The following is a 24,137-nucleotide window of genomic DNA, read 5'->3' as shown; positions in this document are numbered from 1 at the left end:
AAACTATTGTCATTGAACGTTGTATCTTATGTATACAACCGCGAAACAAGATAATATTCAGTGTAATGCAGCACAATATTTCCCTACTTTTACAGTGAAACTGATACACAAATGAAGCATAAAAAGGGCAAATGTGTGCTGTTGCAGTAATAACAACAACAACTACTACAGTGTAGTGTTGTTTATTAACCAGGCGATCGCGGCGGGCCTCTGTTTCCTGCTTGTGAGCGCTGTGCTTGGGTCCTGAAGCGGAGCCCGTGCAGGGCCGTACTGGAGACCCCGCGCCGCCTGCACCTCTATCGTCTCGGGTGAGTTTGATACAATGTAGCAATTTCTCTATAATTCTCAATAACTACCGCAACGCTGCAACATTCGCATGCAGACCGCACCTCTTCCTGCTTCATATAGCCAGGCCGCTGCGAAGGTCGGCGAATACGGTGATTTTACAGCGAATTCCCAAGCATACCCCCCTGATCCAAGAGTATTCCAACATAAACTCATATTTAGCAGGGATAAAGATAGGCTACGCATTTGCGTCAATTGGAGCCCGAACACCAGATATTCACCAATTATGTGCATTGGCTCCAGTGAATGCGCTCTTACGGCAGAAATACTACGTTTACAGTCAGTTATTGTCAGATTTGTTCGTATTGCGTCTGTAAACGCACATATTACAGCTAGGAAGCTAGCTAGCCACAGCTAACTTAACTGAATCTGCTGCAGAGCGAGCGTCAAAAATGCGAATTAAAGGCGTCCTGTGCGGTTAAACTTGTAAAATGTTTGCAAATAAAATCATATGCACCAGAGGGAATGTCGAGCGAGTTGTTACAGCTTTGCAAATGCGAAAATAACCGCCGTGTCCTGCAGGTCCAGAGTGCCTTTCAGAGTCTCTTCTGATGTGAGATGCTCTCAAAATGACCCAAAACTGATCTCTGACAGAAGAAGCTTTCGCAGATATTCGTTAATGATGGTCTGCGTGCTCTTCGCAGAGACTGTTTTACCCCCAACAAACATTAGTGGCGTCCCCGCCTACCTAATCCTCATTTTGTGGTTTTGATTTGTTTAGATCGAGACTGACCTCGAACGGCGCGGCGACTCGCCAAAGTCTGACTAATTCGTCAGAATTGGTGTTTGTGAGTCTGTAAATCGTGATATTTGTCACTCGCTGGTGTTTTTCTGTCTGTGGGACAGTGTGAGGTGATACGCGCGCTTTTTCCCTCAACTTCTCTCGCGCTACAGACAGCGCACGAAAGTTCAGCTGCTGCTTTCAAAGGATGTGAAAACATTCACTCGTTTATGTTGTAATAGTTCCTCTTACAGGCATTTGATTTGAATGCTTTATATTTCAACATACGTTTGTATTATCAACAACGAATTTGTTGGCCAACATAAATCGGTCCATGTAGTGTTTTAGTGGTTGAATTTTATTCACTAGAACAGTGTAATGATTGGTTAATATTAATGTCATGATTTAACATGCTTTTTATTACATATTTAGTTACAAATATGTGCCTGGATAATACCACAAGCTTGCTGATTTGTTTCCATGTTATGTTTCTTTTTTAATATAGCTTTATTTTCATTTTTTGACAGGACACTGGCTGATTTAGATTTACCTGGAGGCATTTGCCTTTACCTTGCATTTTTGCTTTGCAGTCTGCTTTTAATATTATTTGCATCTTTGTCATCAGTGTGATTTCCTTTTCTTTAGATTGATAACATCTAAAAGTTTTTCACATTTAAAACTTATGCGAATTGATGTTCTACTTTGTTTTCATTAGTCTACATGATCCAATTCAAATATCAAATTGAGTCTGTGATGTAAATGACCTACATTTCACTGCTGAGGACGTATTTGCCTTTGAGTTCTGTGTAATGTTTAGCTGATTTGTTAAAAAAAAAAATAGGGACTTATGTTCACAGGGTTAATGTTTGTGCACTTTTTTTTTACAGTTGACATGGATGATGAAGATGGCAGGTGCTTGCTAGATGTAATTTGGTAAGTTGCACCGAAAACAACAGATAACTTTGCACATAACTTCAAGTTTGAATGTTAGTTGTGTGTAAACCCAGCTGAATAACATCTTTCTTGTTGTACAGTGACCCACAAGCACTCAATGATTTCCTTCATGGATCAGAAACACAAGTGAGTACTGAAGTGGGGAAAAAAAAAAGCTCAGATTTTTGCAAGCTCCACTTGTGGGCAAGGCAGAAATCCCACTTTGAAAGTGTAACCCAGATAAATCACAGAAAAGCACAGCACACTCACCCAACAAGAATTCCCTGAACCTCCTAATCCTTTCCGGGTTATTTTTACATTTCTGCCTCTACACCGGTTGTCCAGCTTATTGATCTTTTCTTTAGAACATAATTGCTCCTCTTAATTTCAGCCCTGATTTTTCCTCTCTTTGGTTAATTCACATATATGACATACTAATCTAAATTTCCTGTCTTTTGACTCCTGTTTTCTTTCCTGTTTGCTTTGCCTTTTAACTTGGTTATGCCTGCATTTTGTTCTGGTTGATTGGTGCACTGTCCTCACTCTGCTCTTCCCTTACCTTTCCCTCTCTGTCTGCCTATTTGCCCCTTATGCATCTGCTCCCTGTCGCTTTCACACGCCTGTCTGTGTGCTGTGGTGATTTCTGCATGTCCTATCCTGGGTATGTCTGTCTGTAGCTGGACACTGATGACCTTTTGGATGGCTCAAGTGACCCGTCCAGCTCGTTCTTCTCCAGCACTGGGGTGAGTAATATCCCCCATTTGTGCCGACCTCTCTGTCTCCATCCTTTTTTGTAGCACGTGTTTCTTCAGACCCGCCATCCGCATCAGATGCATTGCGCACCAGATCTGCATCTACAGCACTCAGTCCCAGAGGCCTACCACCATCCCAGATCCATCCCTGCCATTTTATTCCTTCGTCATTCTGAATGTGTGACGAGGTTTAACGGCTAACGTTGGTCTCTCTGTGTCTTCCAGGGTCACGTTCCTGAGGTCCAGCCACAGGCTCAGCTGTCGACAAATGAGCCAGGCCTTCCAAGAGTCAGTGTTGATTTGGACTTCCTGGAAGATGACATCTTGGGGGGATCGCCGGGAGGAGACAACGGAAGCAATGGTGTTGGGACTAATCATGAGCCTTGTGACATTTTGCAGCAGAGCCTGGCAGAGGCTAACATCACAGAGCAGAGCCTTCAAGAGGCAGATGCTGAGCTCGACCTCAGTCAGTTTGGGCTGACTGGCCTTACGCAGGTGGTCCAACCCCTGCCTGATGCTGGCCTGTCTGGGGTGGGCATTGGAAGTGCAACTCAGATTTTTCCAAACCAAGGCACCCCTACGGCACCCTCTAATGCCACCCCAGACATGCTCAGCTCAGTCCTGGCACATCCAGGCCTGCAGCTTCAACCCCAGGTCATGAACAAAGCTATCAGCGTCCAGCCATTCGTGCAACAAGTCGGGCTTGGAAATGTAACCCTTCAACCTATTTCGAGCCTTCAGGCCTTACCGAATGGCAGTCAGTCTGGACCGTTGGGCATTGGACAAATTCAAGTTGTGGGCCAACCCACTGTAATGACTATAAATCCATCTGGGCAGCAGATCTTGGCGAAAACCATGGGTGGCTACCAGCTGCATCAACCTGGGCCTGAGGCAGCAAGCGCTGGAACGCAGGCTGGGCTTGGAGGCTCTGTTTTGAGTTCAGGAGGAGGACTTTTAATTCAAGGGGGCAAGGCCACTCTAGGGTCCCCTGCCTTAAACTGGCCTTACGCAGGTGGTCCAACCCCTGCCTGATGCTGGCCTGTCTGGGGTGGGCATTGGAGGTGCAACTCAGATTTTTCCAAACCAAGGCACCTCTACTGCACCCTCTAATGCCACCCAAGACATGCTCAGCTCAGTCCTGGCACATCCAGGCCTGCAGCTACAACCCCAGGTCATGAACAAAGCTATCAGCGTCCAGCCATTCGTACAGCAAGTCGGGCTTGGAAATGTAACCCTTCAACCTATTTCGAGCCTTCAGGCCTTACCGAATGGCAGTCAGTCTGGACCGTTGGGCATTGGACAAATTCAAGTTGTGGGCCAACCCACTGTAATGACTATAAATCCATCTGGGCAGCAGATCTTGGCGAAAACCATGGGTGGCTACCAACTGCATCAACCTGGGCCTGAGGCAGCAAGCGCTGGAACGCAGGCTGGGCTTGGAGGCTCTGTTTTGAGTTCAGGAGGAGGACTTTTAATTCAAGGGGGCAAGGCCACTCTAGGGTCCCCTGCCTTAAATGGGCCGGCTGTCTGCTTAAGCAACACAAATACCAACAACAGCGCAACTACAATGGCCGCTGCTGGTGGCATTGTGGGTTTCGGTAATGCCTCTTTGGGTGCAGGAATTGGATCTCAAACCCAGCCTCAAGGCCAAATTATGCAGAATGTCATCATCCAGCGAATGCCAACGCCAATACAGCCCAAACCTCCGCAAGGGGGTGCCATCCAACCCAAAGTCTTCAAGCAGCAGCAACAGCTTCCTGCTCCACATGCCTTGCCAAATGACGCTAATAAGGCTCTGGGGGTGCAGCAAATCCCAGTATCGGCTGGTCAGAATGTAACGTTCCTCGGGAAGCCTGGCTCAAATGTAGTCTTGAGCACACAGGCTACGTCGCAGGGAACGCAGTTCTCTCAAGCGCTCTTTAAGCAACAGGGCCCCCAAACGTCAGGCAAACCGCTCAGTGTTCACTTGTTAAACCAACAGGGCAGCATTGTCATTCCCTCGCAAACTGTCCTGCAGAGCCAAAACCACCAGTTCCTGTTACCGGGGCTTCAGGCGGGAGGTCAGATCCTGACTCAGCATCCCGGGGGTCACATCATTACCAGTCAGGGGCCTGGAGGGCAGATAATCGCTAATCAGATCTTGACAGCCAATCAGAACATCAACCTGGGTCAGGTGTTGGCCTCACAGGGTCACCCTGGTGCCGCCCATATTCTCTCTGGACACATCCAGCTCCAGCACGGTCAGATGGGTCAGCCCACACTGTTCCAAATGCCGGTGTCCCTGGCGCAAACGCAGACACAAGCCCATCCAGTAACGGGCCATGTACAAACGGTCATCCAGGGCATGCCGATACAGAATTCCCTGTCTGTGGAGAGCCTTAGCCCAGCAGTCAGTTTACAGACGTTGCAGCAATCTGGTGGCATCCCTAATAACTGTAGCAGCGGATCGACGGCCATGGCGCCGTGCCAGCCAGGAGAGGGCATCACGGTATTGGGCGGCTCTACGGACGCTGCTGCTCAACCAGCACAGACCCAACCGCAGCCCTCAATTCTCACGGTTCAGACGACTCCACAGGTTTCAGTAGCAGCTTCGGTTCCTTCCTCTTCATCTCCATCCCCAACCACGTCCACGTCCTCAATGGTGGGTTTGGGTCCCCAGGCCCAGCACAGCCCAGGAAAGGTGTTGTTTACATCACCTGGTTCCAGCATGATCCTTAGTCAGGAGTCCCTTCAAATGTTCCTGCAGCAGGTCAGTGTGCTCTCTTTAAACCTTATCTGTTGTTTGCAAACTGTGTGTCATTGCTAATAAGCTAACATAACAACATTTGATCCTCAAGCTGACCTCTGACCAGTTTGGATGATTGTTTTACCTCTCCCATTCCTCAACTGATAAATGTGCCCATGTTAGGACCAACAGCAGCAAGCAGGAAAAGACCCACCTGCCGCTGTGGGTGTACCTGCATCTGTTATCGTCAGCAGCAGCAGTTCTGGTCCCGCCCCTTCAGGCCATGACAACTTGTTAGCTGAGACTCGGCAGAGGCAGAGTCCCAGCCCCTCCCTTGGCCCCGCCCACATGGCAACAGTGGTTAACAAGGTAGATGAGCTTATGCTCCGCATTAAGCCCCACCCACTTGTTGCTGCCACTGCTGCGTATTGGACCACTGTCTCCCAGCAGAACTCCCTTTCTTTCTCTGTCCCCCTGTCTTTCTACTGTCATTGCTCAGGCTTGGATGCCTTTTTATTGCTCTTTCACTCATTTTCACTCTTGTTTTTGCCTGTGTTTTCATCAGATCTTTTTTCTGCACTGTTATCTGTTTCTGTCATTGATACTATAATTATAGAGTAATTAGGGATGGGTACCGAAACCCGGTATTAAATGGGCCCCGGGGCTAAATTATTAAAGACCGGAGTATCGATAAGCTCTGACGCTAATGGTTCTGCTGTCGGTACTGTAGATATTAAGAAAACACACATAGCCTACATTTGTTATTGCTATAGCCTATAGACATTATCTTGCAAATTCTATCACACCAGAGTCGGCAGCTGTTTTTATATGCAATAATATTCATACGTCTATGATGCATTTTTGCTATTCGCAATTCAGAAGCGAGATCGTGCTCACACGGAGGAGCTACAGCACGTGCAACATGAAAGCCCAGTTTAATTATGATAGAGGAGAGAACTAAACGTTCAAACGTCTGCTTACAGTTTAGTCCTGTGGCTGTGATATTAAGCTAATTACATTTTTTATTTCAATTTTGGCTTCTAAGGATTATAAAAAAAGATATGAGGTAAAACTATTAAAAACTATCCGCTTTTCGTCATGCGCAACTTCCTTCCCGTAACAGCGTATTCGTTCCTCCCTAAAACCCAAACTTAACGTCAGAATCAGCACAATCAGTGATTGTTGTAAAATGCTGTCTTTACTGTTGCTAAATTGCGGGACATGTTTGATAAAACGTTGAAAGCACAATAATCCGCGCAAGAGACACTGTTCCCGAGGCTGAAATGTGCGCGCGCGCTCCAATATGGACCACAATATACAAGCAAATTACACTTTGGGCTTCAGGTGCACATCCAAGCGTTCAAATGCACACAAAAATATGTCAAAATGGCCAGCTTGGAGAGTATTCATTTAAACAGAGTTTATGTCTTAAGTGGACGTGAACAGTTGGGAGAAAATCCGATGAGTGTCAGTGTATATTGTTTTAAAGTGACAGCAGTGACTAGTGCTTGGGCCATCAGTGTTGATCAAACAACAAAATGCAAAGAGAAAATCTCTCACAGCTCTCAATCTGAATAACGTTAGCTTTAATAAGCATTAATCTATCAATTCATACAGTGAAAACTATGCAGTGTTCATTTACATTTACTTTATTGGATTTCTTTTGTAGGCTATATTACTCTTATTCAGCTCTTAATTTGTGTCTCATATATATATATATATATTAGGGCTGCACGATAAATCGCATGCGATATTTAATGCGCATCTTGTCAGTAAAGCCGCTTCTGTAATCAGCGGTAAATCTCCATCACGTGCGGGCTTTCACATGGAGCAACATTTACTACACAGAGCCGTTGTTCACCGACATAATTTGTCATATATATATATATATATATATATATATATATATGAAACAAAAAGTACCGATAAGAATACCGTTAAAGTACCGGATCAATAAGCAGTATCGGTAAATCAGTAAGAGTAGTAATACCGTTAAAACCTTAACGATACCCATGCCAAAGTGTAATGGGTTTATTTTGTCCATTAATTCATACTATTATTGCTTGCAACACCTTCCCCTCAATATCCATTTCTTTCCTCCAGTTATTTGCATGAGCATTTTTTAATAGGAAGCTTGCCAAACTATATTGGCACTAATGGTTGATGCAAATAACAGTGCAGTTGTTGCTCTTCAAATGGTTTCACATGCAATAATGAAACTCTAGGGACTTTATTTTTCGGTTGTGTGTTTGCATCATCTTCGTGCATTTTCCCATGTGCATGTCATGATAAAGCAATGGCTCTTCCTATTAAGTTTTGCTGCTGTAAATCTTTGTCACTCACTCTGTCCATTCATATTAACATTTAGCCTACTCACTATCTCTGCTACCCAAACGTTCAGTAACTGCTGTTTTTAACCTCAATCAGTCCCCCTCCCACCACCACCCAGCCTCCCCAAGAGAAATTAAATGAATTCCTTTCAAGATCACTTTGAGAGATTTGATCTTGATCACTTGCTCGCTGCCCTGAATTACCTTTGCCCTCTACCAGCAAATCTGTTTTAGTTTTAGATTTTTACTATTTTTTTTTTATTTCTTGTCTGTTCTCTGTAAACCAATTTTTGTTGTTCTCTGCAAAAATCATGTCCTCATGTCAGTTGTCTTAACCTTATGTAGATGAGTACCTTATGTACAGTTTAGATATTTTGTACATTTTACTACTTCAGCTGTTGTAGTCTTTATGAAAACTGTCTTTTTGATATTTTGAAAAGAGATTTTTCCTTTCTATTTCTTCTTGCTTTTGTATTATCCTACTTGTTTTTGTATTATCCTACTTGTATTTGTTTATTGTTGCTTGTTGCTGTGTGGTGTTTTTTTCACCACTTTTTGTGGTGTTTTTTGTTTCTGCACTTTATAGGTATGATTGCTAGTTAGTCATTGTTTTAGTGATGCACTGAAATGAAATTCTTGGTTGAAACTGAAACTCAGATACCGTTTTGTTTTTCTTATGCTTTTGGTACCATTTGCATATATTAAAAATGATTGTGAAACTGAATTGTACAACAGTAATATAAAGAAACTCTTGCTATTGGTATTTAGTATAAAGAAACTCTTGCTATTGGTATTTAGGGCATTAAACTGCTTAAAATTCAATGGAAAACAACATGAAATATGAAGCCATTTAGAGTTACCTGATGTTCTGTCATTTCCTAAAGTCACTCATTGAAAAATGTAATGTAGAATATATTCAAAAGCACCTGGAATTGTGTATCTAAGCATTGTTTTTTTCTCATCAGCTGTTCCCATCTGCTTGTTGTATAGTGTCTCAGCTTCACTAGTTGATACATTTTTACAGAAGTAAGTTCTGCCCTAATTCACACAGTGATTGTGAACTGTTGTGGTTTGCAATGAAGTTCCCCTTTTATCCTAAAACTAATAAAATATTTCAGAGAAGTGAGGAAAAGTCTCAAAAAACAGAAAATCCAGATCTTCCTGAATACATTTCTCCTATTTTATGTAGATTTTTTGTTTCTAATTTTTGTTGCTGTGCAAAAGTTCAAATGTCAGTATTGCAAAATGTTAGTTTGGTAAGGTGTTTTTCACTTTCATATTGCTGTTGAAATGATTTTATTGAAAGCATTTTTGTATTGTTGAGGTGTCATTTTCTGTTGCTGAAATTTCAGTGCATCCCTAAAAATTAATTTTCCCAAATTGATGAATTAAAAATATGAACTGGCTGATTAACCAAACATCCACTGACTCTTTTCTCTCTTCTTCCTCCTCCTCCTCTTTTTATGCTGTCTAGGTTCCATCGGCAGCACATTCACAGACTATAAAGATCCAAAGCGCCTCCCCATCTCAGCCTGTGGGCACCCCTGCACCAACACCCACCCTGACTGACAGTCCTCAACCTGCCCAAGCTTCTCCCATAACCATTGGGCAGCAGATCCAGTCTCCGCACAAGCACCAGCAGTCTCGGCCTCCATCACAGCCCCAGCCTCAGTCTCAGGCACAGACTCCCTCGCGCTCCTGCACGCCTTCTTCTCTACCGCCCCTCTTTATCATACACAATCAGATCGGAGGTTCACCACAGCCAGGTCCTCCATCTCAACAACAGCAGCAGCAGCCTCAGCAAATACAAGTGCAGCTCCAGCCTCAAGTTCTTCCTCAGACTCTGCCTCAGCCTACCGCCCTGCAGCCAGACATACCTCCTTCCTCCTGTTCCCCGAAGCCTCCGCAGCCACTTCCTGCACAGTTCCAGTTCCAGCCTGCTGTGAGCTCGCCTCCAACTGCAGTGGTGAAACAGCAGGTGACGGTGGTGCCGGGGCTGACTGCAGAACAACAGCATCACCTTCAGCTGGTCAGTGCGCAGCTGCAGACTATGTCATCCATCACGCAGCCCTCTCCTCAGCAAAAGCAGCTTTTGGAAAAACTTCACCAGGTAATGCATCATCATCACCTTATACTTTATATAGTGTTCTAACTGAGAGTAAAAATTATAAAGTTTGCACTGAAATGAAAATACTGCCACAACTGACAAAATCACCCATCAGCACATTGATGTTTGATGGTTAATTCAGTTATATAGAGCAGAGCTTTGTTAACGTTTAGGTGTCACTGTGGGCAGGACTACGTACTATGACAAAAATTGGTAATAGGTAAGGTTCTTTTTCATAGGAACTCTACTTAAATGATTGTCTGTGTGCTTTTGATTTATACAGGTCCAGCAAAACATTATTCTCCAGGCTAAGCAGCAAGCTCAGGCACAGGCACAAGCTCAGGCACAAGCCCAAGCCCAGGCCTCTCAGCAACAGGCCTCAAACCAGTTCAACAAAATGCCAGATCAGCCTTCAGTCCAAGTTGCAACTTCAACGGCCAGTGGCACCATCCAAGCACCAGTCCAGTCCCTTCTGCAGCAGAAGTCTGTGCTTGTCAAGTCCTCTACTACAGGTGGGGATTGCATATGTTTATCCTTTAGATGTTTACTTTCAAATATTCCCATGTTTACAAAGTGTTATCTTCTTCTTAGGTGCAAATGACACTCAAGTATTTTCTGCTGTGTCTGCTGGGGCTACAGTGAACCAGGGAATCACGACTCCAAACCTTGCGCAGGCTGTTCAGGTGAGAGAAGTGTAGTTGTTAGTATTTTTTACTGTAGTTTACAGCTGGGCAATTTACCTTTGCAGTAAAGATATTGCAAAATTATCTTGACTCCGTTTTGAACACTCTCTTGACTGGTTTGCAGGCAAAGCCAGGAGTCATAAGTTCAGTTGGTGGGCTGACTCTGAATAAAGCAGGTTTGCAGATACAGGTTTTAGGTGCTGCACTCTCTCAAATGCCCGCACCTCCACCACCTGCTCCCCAAACACAGGTAAGATTCAAAATCACATTACATAAGACTATTAAAATGAACTGGACGATGTCATATTTATGGTAATTTTGGAATATCTTGTCTTTTCACAGATTTCAACATTAAAAAGGCCTTTTAGTATGGAACCAAGCAAAGAAGCTAGGTAATATATACATACTGTATACAGAGCATACATTCTAAATGTTATTAGTCAAATCCAAGAATAACCTTATGGGAAAGTGACATTTAAAGGGTTAGTTCACCCAAAATGAAAATTAGCCTATGTTTTACTCACCCTCAAGGCATCCTAGGTGTATATGACTTTCTTCTTTCAGATGAATCCAATTGGAGTTATATTAAAAATTGTACTGGCTCTTCCAAGCTTTATAATGGCAGTGTGTGGGGTGGGGGATTTTCAACAGTCCAAAAGAAGTCAAATAAAGCACATCCATCCATAATAAAATGTGCCTCACATGGCTCTGGGTGGCGAATAAAGGCCTCCTGTAGCGAATCAATGCTTTTTTTGTAAGAAAAATATCCTCTCTCCTCAGCGCTTCTACGTTCGTCATCCGCCCGGAACGTCTTCTGCATACGACAGTTAGGGGAAGTGAGAGAAAAGTGTTTATAATGTTGTAAATATGGATATTTTTCTTACAAAAACGCATCGATTCGCTACAGGAAGCCTTTATTCATCCCCGGCAGGGCTCTACAGTGCGACCATTTCAGTCGCATTTGCACAACAACAACACAATTGCCTTATTTTGCTCTATTTCGTCAACGAAAATAGTTTCAAACAAAGTAACAGCTGAGCCGCTGCGCATCTCCATTCAAACACAGCGGTGTTTCGTTTATGAATGAACTGCGTTTATAAACGAATCTAGTGAGTTAATGATTCAATTACCCATTCATAAAGACAGTCACGTACTTTCACGTACAACGAATCAATTGAATGAATGATTCAGTGATAAAATCAGTGACTTGCCGCCACCTGCTGGCAGTTTTAGTTTAATTTTTAAAGTATCTTTTCTGTTATTTAAATCATTTAATATTTCTATATTCAAAATGTTATATTTAAAACATTAACCTCAACATGAATTTATGAATTTAATTGCACTCATGCGACCTCTGAGCCTCATTAAACGTCTGAAAATACACCTACAAGCCACTTGTGTGTTCTTCTGTGCCAACTCTGTAGCACAAATTTATTTCTTAAATACTGTAGAACCCCAATTTTTAATATAACTCTGTCTTTTGTCTGAAAGAAGAAAGTCTTATACACCTAGGATGCCTTGAAGGTGAGTAAAACATGAACTAATTTTCATTTTTGGGTAAACTAAGGGATTACTGTTAAACTGCTTGCCAGTCATTGAACACAAATCATTAAAGGGTTAGTTCACCCAAAAATGAAAATTCTGTCATTAATTACTCACCCTCATGGAACACAAATTAAGATATTTATGATGAAATCTGAGAGCTCTCTTACCCTGCATAGACAGCAACACAACTGAAATGTTCCCAGACCCAGAAATGTTGCAAGGACATCGATAAAACAGTCCATGTGACATCAGTGGCTTAACTTCAGTTTTGCAAAGCTACGAGAATACTTTTTGTGTGCAAAGAAAACAAAAATAACAATTTATTCAACAATTCTTCAAGTTAACATCTTCCGCCTTTTTGTAGAGTACCATGACGCATGCACACGCTTTCTCCTGAACGTAAACCATGCTGATTATATTGATTAAAGTTGAGCCACTGATGTCACATGAAACGTTTTATCGATGTCCTTACTTCTTTTCTGGGTCTGGGAACATTTCAGTTGTGTTGCTGTCTGTGCAGGGTCAGAAAGCGCTCAGATTTCATCAAAAGTATCTTAATTTGTGTTGCGAAGATGAACAAAGGTCTTACGGGTTTGGAACGGCATGAGGGTGAGTAATTAATGACAATTTTCATTTTTGGGTGAACTAACCCTTTAGCTATGCATCATGCTAGGTTTGAAACCATTTGTTGATGACTTGCTAGTTGTTTTGCAGTATGCTTTGTAAAGCTGTTTTCCTACTCGCATGCTCGTGTATCTATTTGTAGGATGCTGGAACAGCTGCGAAAACAGCAAGGCTCGGTTCTCCATCCTGACTACAGCTCTCCTTTCCGCTCATTTGAGGACACTCTTCATCGACTGCTGCCGTACCACCTGTACCAAGGCATGGCTTCATCCCCGGAAGACTACCGCAAAGGTAAATGCTCACACCTCTTTTGGCGCTTTTCCACTGCATGGTACGGCTCGGTACGGTTCACTTTTGGGGGGTTTTCCACTGGGTACAGTACCTGGTACTTTTTTTAGTACCACCTCGGTTGAGGTTCCAAGTGAACCGTACCGTTACCAAAATGTGACGTGTAAACTCTGCTGATCACGGATTGGCCGGAGAGAATCGTCACTACCTGCGTCACTGAACTTGTGACACAAACACAACAGACCCGCTAGATTTAAATCAGCACAGCCAGCAAAGGATCGAACGCAACTGTTTTGAACGAGCGCACCTTTTTTTAACAACCAAAAAGTTTCGTTGTCTGTTGAGGAAGTACAGACGTTCCTCTCGTTGATAGCAGAGGAGCGGATCCAGCGAGCTTGATGGGGCGACGCAGAATGAAAAAGTTTTTCAGGAGTCGCGGCAATAGAGGCGGCGCAACTATAACGACATGTGAATAATCCCGCCCACTCCGTGTCATACCGTACTGAGCCGTGCCGAGCCGAGTCGTACCACGCAGTGGAAAAGCGCCATTTGTGAACGCTCTTTTACGGTCCTGTAGCGTAGTTGTGTGGCACCCTCTTCAGGGCTGATGTGTAATTCTCGCTTTACACTTCTCTGTCCAGTGGATGAAGAATTTGAGAACGTCTCATGCCAACTCTTGAGGCGCACGCAAGCAATGGTGGATAAATATCGTCACTTGCTTTTTGAGGAATCAAAGGTATCATTTTAAATCTCACTCACTTGATCTCTCTTGATGTTTGGACCTTGTGAGCCCTAAATTCATTGGTCTCTTGTGTGCTTTTTACCTTGAGCAGAGGCTGGGTCCCTCAGCAGAGATGGTTATGATTGACCGGATGTTCATTCAGGAGGAGAAGGTTGCTCTTAGTCAGGACAGGGTTCTGGCCAAGGAGAAACCAGGTAATGACTAGGGTTCAATACAAGTTACCATTAAAGCATGTGAATTTTAAATGGGAATAAACTGTGTATTTTCTGATGGTGTGGTATTTAATCACCTTCCTCTCTTACTCTTTGTAGAAGAATTTGTGGCCAATTCCTGTTTGCTGGACAGCAGTGCCGTGAGACCTGTAAAGGTGGAGCGGAGTTCTGTACGAACTGCATCATCATCAGCAGTAGCAGGTGCAGGTCAACCTGTGGCAGCTGCACCTGCTCCAGCTGCAGCTATTGCCCCTGCTCCAACCCCAACCCCTGCACCTACTCCTGCTTCTAGCCCTGCCCTCTTCCCTCCTACCAAGCTGGTGATTAAGCAAGGTGGAGGGGGAGCATCAGTATCCTGGTCCACCAGCTCCACGCCTACGCCTGCTCCTGTGGTCCGGCCATCTGCAGAGCCAGTCACGCCAAGCGCCTCCTTCAGCCGCATTCCATCCACCCGCCCTACTGATGACGACGATGATGTCGCGCTTCCCCAGAGGACCAGCAAACCGCCCATCAAGACCTACGAGGCACGTCAGCGAATAGGTTTGAAGCTGAAGATCAAACAAGAGGCGGGATTTAGTAAGGTGGTTCACAACACTGCTTTAGATCCGGTCCACTCCCAATCCCAACTCACTCCACAACCGCCGCCCCCTGAGCAGCCGCAGAAAGTCAAGCCCACCCATGTAACCCCACCCACCACAGTCATTAGAACTCCTCCCCCAACGTCTTATCCCACCCCCTCTTCCACTGTCACTACGGTAACTGCACACACAGGCTCTGCCTCCAGTAGTGCAACTTCCTCTAGTGGACCTGCGCCCTCATTTTCCTCCTCCTGGTCTTCATCGTCCCCTTCCACATCTACGGCACAGATGAACGGCACTCTAGAACACCACGAGGTAGGCGGAGTTAAACGGAACCCAGCGTCCACGGCGGCTCCACCATTAACCACTTGCCGGCTCCCGCTTCGAAAGACGTACCGTGAGAACATCAGTCCACGTCGCAGGCCAGGAGTACCAGGAGGAGGTGGAGATACATTGCCCATTCTACCAGCAGTACCCCCTATTACTTCTTCCCCCCAGCCACAAGGTTCCTCTCCTCAAACTGAACGGACTGTGATAGCCAGCGTGAAACTAGAGAGGCAGGGCGGACATGGGCGGTCTCACCCCCATTCAGAGTCTCAGAGTCTCGCGGCAGTAGAGGATGTCCTCTACCGTGGCATAAAAAATGCGTACCAACATCACCGAGAGTTTTCTGACAAAGAGGACGAGGCAGAGGAAGGTGGCCGTTTGGGGCGGTTGAAGGGCATAGGGAGCAAAAACCGAGAGGGAGGAAGGGGTACCTTTAGGATGGATCAGCATGCCCCTGGTCCACCTTCTCCTGGAGAGTCTTCCTGCACAAGAGACTCCACACTTCCTGCCAAACGCTGTAAGTCCGACTCTCCGGATATGGACAATGCGAGTTTCTCCAGCGGCAGCCCGCCACCTGACGACTCGTTGAATGACCACCTGCAGTGTGCCATAGACAGTATACTGAACCTCCAACAGGGCCCTCCTGGACATGGAGGCTCAGGGAAAGCAGCTTTAGGGAGGGTTCATGGGGAAAACCTGCCTAATCAGCACCAAACCCATCCTTCCTACAGACAGTCCATGCCTCCCCTCTCCACGCCACCCTTGTCCGCCCCCATGTCCCAGCATCCACAGGTGGGGGGCCGAGGACAAAATGGAAATTTGGTTTCACAGACGCACAGTAGATAACAGTCCCTTTAGCCGATGTTGACTGAAAGACTGAAAAGCAGGATGTCAATGGATAGGGGAAGCAAACGGAGACACTTTTCCCATGATCAGCTGTGTTTGCTTTGTTTGTGGTTTGTGCTTATGAAGTGTGTTCTTTTGGTTTACATATGGCCCTTTAAGTGTACTTTCTAAAGTATAAAAAGTGCACTTTGATATGATTTTCAAAATTTTGTCCGAATCTGGGACGGTTCCTACGTCGGTTTCCCAATTTAAAGATTTCTCTCAACTTGTGAGAGCCAAATATATGACCATTTATTTAATAAATAATGTTTGTAATTACTGTGACGTATGCAGATTGCAGGAACTTTTTAAGTGATATCATGAAAATTGTCATATCAAATAGTAGTTTATTTGGTTATTATGGAGAATTTATTTTGGAGAGACTAATGGATCACTTCTCCCTGTGTTAGAATGGTCCCCCTTTACCATGAAATTATATTTTTGGGAACTGGTGGTCACTGTGTAGTGGCTCATTAATGCATAATAATATAGTGTTCTTGTCTCCCCTAAGACGTGAAATCTTGTTTTGGTTATCCAGCTACATGAATTAACAATGAAGCATTCACAAACAGAAAAGTCACCAGAACTGTAGAAAATCTCTTGACCTTTAAAGCATTCCAGTATCAAGAGCACATTTACAAATCAAACATACACAGCACAGCAAATGTGGTCACCCTTTTAATCAAAGAAATGTAATTTTTTTTTTGGGGGAAGATTATTGAAAATCCAAAAAACAGCCATTTTTGCATCTCGGAAGTGCAGAGTGTGAAAAGTTCCCAGACACAAAGCCTCCCTCATTTATACTTTTTTTTTTTTTTTTTTGTAGGCATATGTATGGTTCAGACACTTATACACATTTAAGATAGAATCACTGAAATATCTTCAAACCGTTCAGAAGCAAACACAGCGAAAGCAATGACATGGAGAAAAAAAGAACAATAATGTAAAGAGAAAAAAGAAAATAGAACTGTAAGAATTTGAAGTATAGTACTACAGATTAATTTTGTATTGTATTTATTGTGTATAATGACACTTTTTAAAAAACTGTACATTTAGTAAAACTGTAAATTAAACCTTGCTTCTTTTATGAAACAATCACACTTGTTTCTGTTTGCCATTTGACTTTGTTTTTTCAAGGCTGATAGCTAGAGATTTATTTGACTTCATTGTGTTTATGTAATGATCTGACTGGCCAGTAGGGGGCATTGCTTAATCGGGTCGGAGTCAGAGAGCTGCAATGGAGCACAATGATCTGCCAAGTCTCTCAAAGGTGGTCTGTCATGCCAGCATCAAGAGTCACGTGAACATCTGCTCTGCAAACATATCTCTTAGATTAAACAAAAGCCAAAGAAATCACAATAGAATACATTGCCCCATGGTGCAGTGTCCGCTGAAAGACAAGCACCACCACGCCCTCACGTTTGCAGGCAGTACTTTATGTAAATGAATGACTCTCCCTATAAAACGCTTGACTCCACCTTAGGTTGTTGATGCGCCCCCTCACTCCCTGTCCCCACCCTGGTTTAAACCCATTGTCATCACTCGCCGTCCAGGGCTCTCCCCTGCTTCTGCGTTAGGCAGTGTTTGAAGAAGAGGTGCAGAGAGAAACATAGGCAGGGAAAGAGGCAGTACTTGTGTGCATGCCTTAGAGCTGATTTTGCTGGAGGAGTCAGAAGCACAGGCAGATCAGATCAAGACCTCTCATCTGAAATACATGAAAAATCTAAGACTTGAAACGTTTGACTTGGTGCTACTTGGGTGCCTTGGACAAAGATTGTTCTTCTAAGGTACATCTTCACGTGTAGAAACACCTCCAGGGCTGTAGAAAGAGTGGTTAAGGTTCATCATCTCTTCAAGTACTTCAATCCTAGACTCGGCATTCTCCAGGTAAGAGGACAAATCTTGAACTTTTTGGAGTGTACCTTTTGCTTTGCGTGTTGCACTTTAAAATCCCTTTCTGATTAGATATAGGTTCAGAATAAAGTTCGGAACAGTTGATGCATGCATCGATGAACCAAGAAAAGGTCCAAACAAGAGAGCAAATGTCTTTGGCCTTTCCTCCGATCATGGGAACACATCAGTGTTCTGGTTCTGTAATACTTCTGGAAATTAACTGAAGCTCAAGGCTTCTCCAAAAGAAGTCAACTGTCTTGTGTTGCAATTGTGGTGAAGGATGCCACAAGGCATTTTCTGTCTTCTGCGCAACATGTGAGTCTTATTACATAAAGTCAAATCCCAACCATCATGCTTTTGCCAAGGCAGCTGTGCAAAAGTTGAACTTTTATTACAACACAACTAGTGTCTTTTCAGAGGCTCTAAATTTGGCACAACCTTGACGTGAGAAACATGCATTTACTTCTGCATGAACTCCATTTTGATTCAGAATAAGTCCTCTTGATAAGCATGATGCGTTTGTAGTGTTTCGAATCCACTGTGAGCCAAATGCTCATTAGTGGAATTACTGCAAAATCCTGTCCGGATTCATCAAAAACTACTGAATACACTTGTGTATTCAGCCCTTTACACACCGTAATCCTTCACTCATTTAACTTTCCACTGTAAGCCGCCGCTGGAAAACATGTCTCACTTTTCAATATACGGAAATAAGTTATGAATGTGTGTTTGTGGACTCAGAGTTTGGGTGTGTTTAAATGTTTCCCAAATGAGCACCAACATTTTCCAGGGACATGCATAGACAATGCACTCCACTTTCCCTGTAGGCTGAAAACGTCTCTTTAGATTCTTTATTTGAAGATAAATGGAAAAGCTAGGCATTTTAATGGGAACAAGGCCTGTTACCCAAGAAATAAAATGCCTACAGTATAAGTATACAATATAGCCTTTTACCATTGAACCTTCCGTTTACCTTTTTATGTTTTTCAGGCAAAAAAATTCATTTACTAAAACAGAAGAAACCCGGGGGTTAAAAGTTATATAACATTGTATACTATAGTTTGCTTTATAACTGCAGCAAACATCCCTTAACTACTGTAAACCTTTGAGGCAGAACACTTGGGTACATTATATAAATACTGTAAGCAAGAGAAGAGTCTTCACAGTCATCCCAGAGGACACGTAAACAGTGCAAAACAGAGCCATAAATTAACTGCAAAGGAAACTCTGAATACTCCCTCAAGTCGAAGATGTCACGCTGGGGACGCAGGAATGTCAAGAAGGCCCCTGAGGTGATCAGGACAGTGACAGAGGGCCTCAAGTCACTCTACCGAAAGAAACTCCTGCCCCTGGAGCAGTACTACGGCTTCCAAGACTTCCACTCACCGAGTCTGGAGGACGCCGACTTTGACAACAAACCCATGGTGCTAGTGGTTGGGCAGTACTCCACAGGAAAGACTACTTTCATCAAGTAAGATCCTACATAAGTCAGTTAACTAGTGCTTTTTCTGAGTCTAGGGCTTTTAAGGGGTTTAAAGTCCGTGTAAAAGCAATCTAAACACATTATAGATGTTAGAAATGTATTACTGAAAACACGTTACAAAGACTGTGAACTATGTAGTACTGAATTGTGTAGTTAGACCATTAAGAAGTTTTCCACCATTTTGTGTTCAGGATTTTTTTGGGCGGGCCTGAAATCATGTCTTGATGACGCACTTGAGCCACTGAGCATGACCCTAACAATATAACTAGAGCGCATTAGCATCAGTGGTTCGCTGCTCAATCGTGAGAGTTACTGATATTACCATAAATTATTACAGCCTACTACAGTTTACTAGCTAGGCTGTAAATGCATATTACCCGTTGTATGGCTGTGTAAATCCAGCTGAGCTGCAAGAAGAAGCATCCATTCAGGTTGTAGCTGTATTTGACAGTTGATTGAGGCGGCAGCTTTCCCGCGAGTGGGCGTGGTTTCAGCGCCGACAGCGGACACGCCCCCAGCGTTTCAGAGCAGAGAATACTGCTTATTTTTTCAAGATTTTGACAACTTATTTTATTTACTTGGCGGTTTTTTTTTTATCATTCAAATTTGTCTGGGTGGTTAACACTTTTCTGTGGTGTGACAAATTCAGAACACATATTTAATATTGCTTTACACAGACTTTAACGTAACAGTATGTTTGACAGAAGCTAAAACTATGGTGTCTGTGTGGTTATGGCCCTGGATAGGATCTTGGGAGCTCACTAGGTGTGATTTTCTGTTTATTCTCTGTCTATATAACATTGGTTTGAACCCAGTATTAAATTCAAGGGTTGGTTTTAGGTCATTTAGCCTACTGAATGGAAATATATAGCTGAACTAACCCAAAGTGTTCCACAGTGTTTTGTCTGTTCTAGTAGATGACAGAATAAAAACCACAAGGTTATTAAAAACTATCATGTCAACACTGTAACCATGGCTTTGTTCTGTCAACACAGGTATCTGCTGGAACAGGACGTCCCAGGGAGTCGTATAGGGCCGGAGCCCACCACCGACTGCTTCACCGCTATCATGCACGGAGACGTGGAGGGCATCATTCCTGGAAATGCCCTGATAGTAGATGCCAACAAACCCTTCCGCAAGCTCAACCCCTTCGGAAACACCTTCCTCAACAGGTGAATAGAGTCATACAGGCAGATGTTACACTGAGCTGCTATGTACGACATGACATTAGAAATGAGAATGGGTTGTATGGAAGAATGTGTCGACTGATCCATCTGCTTACTCTGGGCACGCAGGGAAGATAACAGAGAACCAGTGTGTTAGTTTTTGCTCTACGGAATTTCAAGCGTCCGTGCCAAATTTCTAAGGTAGGAGGGACTTTCCTTATTTGTGGAAAACTTGTGGAAGGGAGCGATATCACAAGAGAGGGCAATGAGCGCTAATGTGCCTAAAGCAGAACTGCAACGTGAGATTATTTAGAGGAGTCCACCAAAGTTTAAAGAGAAGACCTTGTTTCAAAGTTGTCTTTACTTAATCAAATATTTATGAGTTTTACATTTTATGAAGAAAGGATTTTTGCATTTTCTGCAGATAATGTGAATGGTGCTTTACATTATGCTAGATTGTAGTAGGTGGTTGCCAGAGCATTGCTATGAGGTTGCCAAGGTTTTTTTTTTTAGCTTATTGCTATGCAGTTGCAAGTGTGTTGTGTGAATGCTTATTAGCTTTATGACATAGGTAGCATTCATGTAGCAGAAAGGATGTGGAACAAATGATCAGAAAGTTTAACAGATCTCAATTTATTTTCATGTGTAACAACTAATTAAAAAGTAATAACATATTTTCCTTACACCAAAATATTTACATGTATATATTTATATTCATATAATTTATTTTATATCATTATATTATATTTTTATTCATTATATCACTCTGATATTTTTACTTCATGCCCTTCCAAGAATATACAGAAAATAAAAACAAGCTCATCATAGAAGAGGTTTCTTTAAGTCTTTGCATGTACAAGTTGCATTTCTATTGCATTTTTATTTTTTTAATTAAGAGATCTGGAAGAAAAAAAAAGAGCCTTTCCCCCCTAATATTTAGAACAAATTTCTAACCCTCTGTATGAACAATATTAATTTGGTGAATGAGATGAGCAATGCTGGGTATTAAAATACCAAACAGTAGCCAAACAGTGGGAGGAAAGTAAGCTGTAGTTCAAGTCCAGGTCATCTGAATACCTCAAGTCATCTCATTAACCTTGCCAAGAAAGTTTCAACATAATTAGCTTGCAGTTGTCTGTCAGCATCAGAGGAGGCGCTGTTTTGAGTGCCAGGGAGTCTTTATCAGATCCAGTTTTACCCCGGTCTCTTTGGGTGTATTTTTGCAAACATGTTTTGAGAACTTCTTTTCTCCTACTTCCTGCCCAGGGAAGCATTCCACTCGTTAAACTCATTTAAAGCAGGAAGAGACCATGTTTTTCTATGCCGCAGATCATTAGTGGCAAGTATTGTTTGATTTTGGCAGCGCTGGTCATTTTCCCTCAGGAAGCCCCGTGTGTTTCAAGCACCACTTCCACACAATGGATCGGCCTGGGAGGAGTGACGCTAGAAGTCTGCTTCTTAGATCACACACAACAGCTGTGATAGGAGTAATGGATCATTTGTTCAGCTTTTCTCAGGGGGAGAGTGATTTTAACTAAAGAGCTCCTGAATGTTTGATAATTGTGCTGTGCCCTTTTAAGGAATCAAATCGCAGCTGTTTTGTGCATAGCATGATGAGACATGCAGTGCCTCTGAAGCGTATTTAGACAATTTTGGACACTTATAACACTTACAACATTAAGCCTTTACTTCACTTACCCATTCAACCAGGAGGAATAATGAACTTGTTAAAATTTGGTTCGATCACTGAATGCAATATAAAATGTGTTTAAACCTCATCTCTGTCTCTGACAGATTCCAGTGTGCTCAGATGCCCAACCAGGTTCTGGAGAGCATCAGCATCATTGACACCCCGGGCATCCTCTCCGGTGCTAAACAGAGAGTGAGTCGAGGTAAGCCGACTGGAAAAGTAGGGGGAGAGGGGTTTGGAAGTATTTTATGCCAAATTTCAATCCATTTCCCTTTCTCTTTAACTCAGTGTTGAACATTTATTATTAGCCTTTTCTCCTAGTCCCCTGTGAAAACTCTATAATACTCCACAATATGCCTTTCAAACTATTTCTACCGGTAACATACTTTCTGTTTAAAGAGTTAAAACTGAAGACCCCTTGAGGTATTAGGTATTAACTGGAGTACTTAAAAATGATCATACTGATCTGAGACATGTTTCAGAGTAAACAGCAGACGATCAGTCTCTAGGCTCTCCCACAGAGAACATCGTTGGGTAATCTTAGTTTATCAGTGTTGCAGCTCTCTGGTCGATGTCTGCTTTTCCTCACATATTTTCCAGCAGTTGAAGTTTGAGTTGGAGGAGGAAGATCTGTTTGCTGATATCCAGAATCTGCCACGAAACGCAGCCCTACGCAAACTTAATGACTTGGTCAAGAGGGCCCGTCTTGTGAGGGTATGTTAAAATATCATTAATCACTGCTTTGTTGACGATGTCAGAAGGTAAAACTGATCGAATGCAAACACTTGGTTTGGTTCATCCAAGGGTTTGTCATCATTTACTTACTGCATGTTGTTCCAAACCTGTATGGCTTTCTTCTGTGGAACACAAAAAAATATATTTTGAATAATATATCAGTGTTTTGTGTCAATACAATGAAAGTCAATAGGGTCTACGTATGCTTCACTCACAGGTACATGCCCATATCATCAGTTATTTGAAGCAAGAGATGCCGTCTGTCTTCAGGAAGGACAATAAAAAGAAGAACCTGATCTACCAGCTCCCGGTCATCTTCTCCAAGATTCAGCTACAGCATCATATCTCTCCTGGAGACTTCCCTGATTGTGCCAAAATGCAGGTTAGTGCAACCACCTGGTCCTTGTTTTGAGGGCAAAATATCATTTCTGTTGCTTGAAAGAGACTTTCTTGACTTTCCTAGGAGCAGCTAATGGCTCATGACTTCACCAAGTTCAAAGCCCTGAAGCCCAACCTGATGGCTATGCTGGATGAGTTGTTGTCTACCGATATTTCCAAACTCATGCCCCTTCTTAGGCAGGAAGAAATAGAGGCTGGGGTCCAACCTGGGGTCCAAGGTGGGGCTTTCTTGGGAACCCGAGCCGGACCCTTTGTGGAAGGTGACCCCTTTGGAGAGACCATGGATGAAAATGGTGAATTGGGTGAAGAAGATGAGGAATGGGTGGTGACAAAGGACAAGCCCAAGTATGATGAGATCTTCTACAACCTAGCGCCAAACGAAGGCAAACTAAGTGGCACCAAAGCCAAAGATTGGATGGTGAGCACACGGCTGCCAAACTCCGTGTTGGGCCGCATCTGGAAGCTCTCGGATGTGGATCACGACGGCATGCTGGATGACGAGGAGTTTGCCCTGGCCAGCCACCTGATTGAAGTGAAACTGGAGGGTCACGGGCTGCCCCCTGAGCTGCCTGCCCGTCTCGTACCTCCATCCAAACGCAGACAAAAAGGCTCTGATGCTTAGACAATTCGCCCACGTGGCTTCCACTGATCCTTGTCTGCACTTCCTGCGTGTTGTCCAGCTCCACAGCAGCTGCAGTGCATCTCCGTTCACTGTATTTTTGTGCCATTTTGTACTCTGGCCATTTTGTAACACGCAATTAATGTCTTACTTTGTATTCTTGGTTCAAATGCAACAATTCAAAGATTCCCAGCTGGAAGCCAAAGAGTGTTGTGATAGTCCAAAGACTGGTCTCAGTCATTTGGAAGAAATGTTGCATCTGTCGCCATTCTTTTCCTGACGGTAAAATCATATGACATCACATCCAGAAATGCTACACACGAGTTCATATAACTTATAATGGCTCCCAAACTAA

General features: G+C 43.4%; 2 protein-coding genes across 2 annotated transcripts; both read left to right on the top strand.

Annotated features, from left to right (window-relative positions):
- The first annotated feature begins 255 nt into the window (after positions 1 to 255).
- bicra (BRD4 interacting chromatin remodeling complex associated protein) lies at positions 256 to 16,480 on the top strand. Its single transcript, XM_016575728.1, has 16 exons — positions 256 to 308; positions 1,954 to 1,999; positions 2,101 to 2,146; positions 2,677 to 2,742; positions 2,977 to 3,405; positions 3,923 to 5,500; positions 5,660 to 5,845; positions 9,281 to 9,916; positions 10,197 to 10,425; positions 10,505 to 10,596; positions 10,721 to 10,846; positions 10,939 to 10,988; positions 12,908 to 13,056; positions 13,695 to 13,789; positions 13,884 to 13,989; positions 14,107 to 16,480. Exons 2-16 carry the CDS (start codon positions 1,959 to 1,961, stop codon positions 15,756 to 15,758), a joined length of 5,481 nt encoding a protein of 1,826 aa, XP_016431214.1. The 5' UTR covers positions 256 to 308; positions 1,954 to 1,958; the 3' UTR covers positions 15,759 to 16,480.
- An 806-nt stretch (positions 16,481 to 17,286) lies between these two features.
- LOC107758046 (EH domain-containing protein 2-like) lies at positions 17,287 to 23,996 on the top strand. The gene is made up of 7 exons (XM_016575687.1): positions 17,287 to 17,684; positions 18,681 to 19,161; positions 20,169 to 20,345; positions 22,134 to 22,248; positions 22,630 to 22,743; positions 22,982 to 23,146; positions 23,228 to 23,996. The coding sequence occupies exons 2-7, from the start codon at positions 18,941 to 18,943 to the stop codon at positions 23,783 to 23,785; spliced, it is 1,350 nt and encodes a 449-aa protein (XP_016431173.1). The 5' UTR covers positions 17,287 to 17,684; positions 18,681 to 18,940; the 3' UTR covers positions 23,786 to 23,996.
- Positions 23,997 to 24,137: the final 141 nt, after the last annotated feature.

The sequence above is a fragment of the Sinocyclocheilus rhinocerous genome, unplaced genomic scaffold (genome assembly GCF_001515625.1).
Source record: "Sinocyclocheilus rhinocerous isolate Xijiao unplaced genomic scaffold, SAMN03320098_v1.1 scaffold82, whole genome shotgun sequence".
Taxonomy (NCBI): domain Eukaryota; kingdom Metazoa; phylum Chordata; class Actinopteri; order Cypriniformes; family Cyprinidae; genus Sinocyclocheilus; species Sinocyclocheilus rhinocerous.
The sequence above is the reverse complement of the archived record's forward strand: the minus strand, read 5'-3'. Positions and strand labels throughout refer to the sequence as shown.

Excerpts from the sequence above, each read along its gene's own strand:
- bicra (XM_016575728.1), top strand. The coding sequence starts at position 1,959 with ATGGATGATGAAGATGGCAGGTGCTTGCTAGATGTAATTTG. Across the intron at positions 2,743-2,976 it reads CGTTCTTCTCCAGCACTGGG|GGTCACGTTCCTGAGGTCCA; the intron begins GTGAGTAATATC and ends TGTGTCTTCCAG. Across the intron at positions 10,597-10,720 it reads ACCTTGCGCAGGCTGTTCAG|GCAAAGCCAGGAGTCATAAG; the intron begins GTGAGAGAAGTG and ends ACTGGTTTGCAG.
- LOC107758046 (XM_016575687.1), top strand. The coding sequence starts at position 18,941 with ATGTCACGCTGGGGACGCAGGAATGTCAAGAAGGCCCCTGAGGTGATC. Across the intron at positions 19,162-20,168 it reads GGAAAGACTACTTTCATCAA|GTATCTGCTGGAACAGGACG; the intron begins GTAAGATCCTAC and ends CTGTCAACACAG. Across the intron at positions 22,744-22,981 it reads AGAGGGCCCGTCTTGTGAGG|GTACATGCCCATATCATCAG; the intron begins GTATGTTAAAAT and ends CTTCACTCACAG.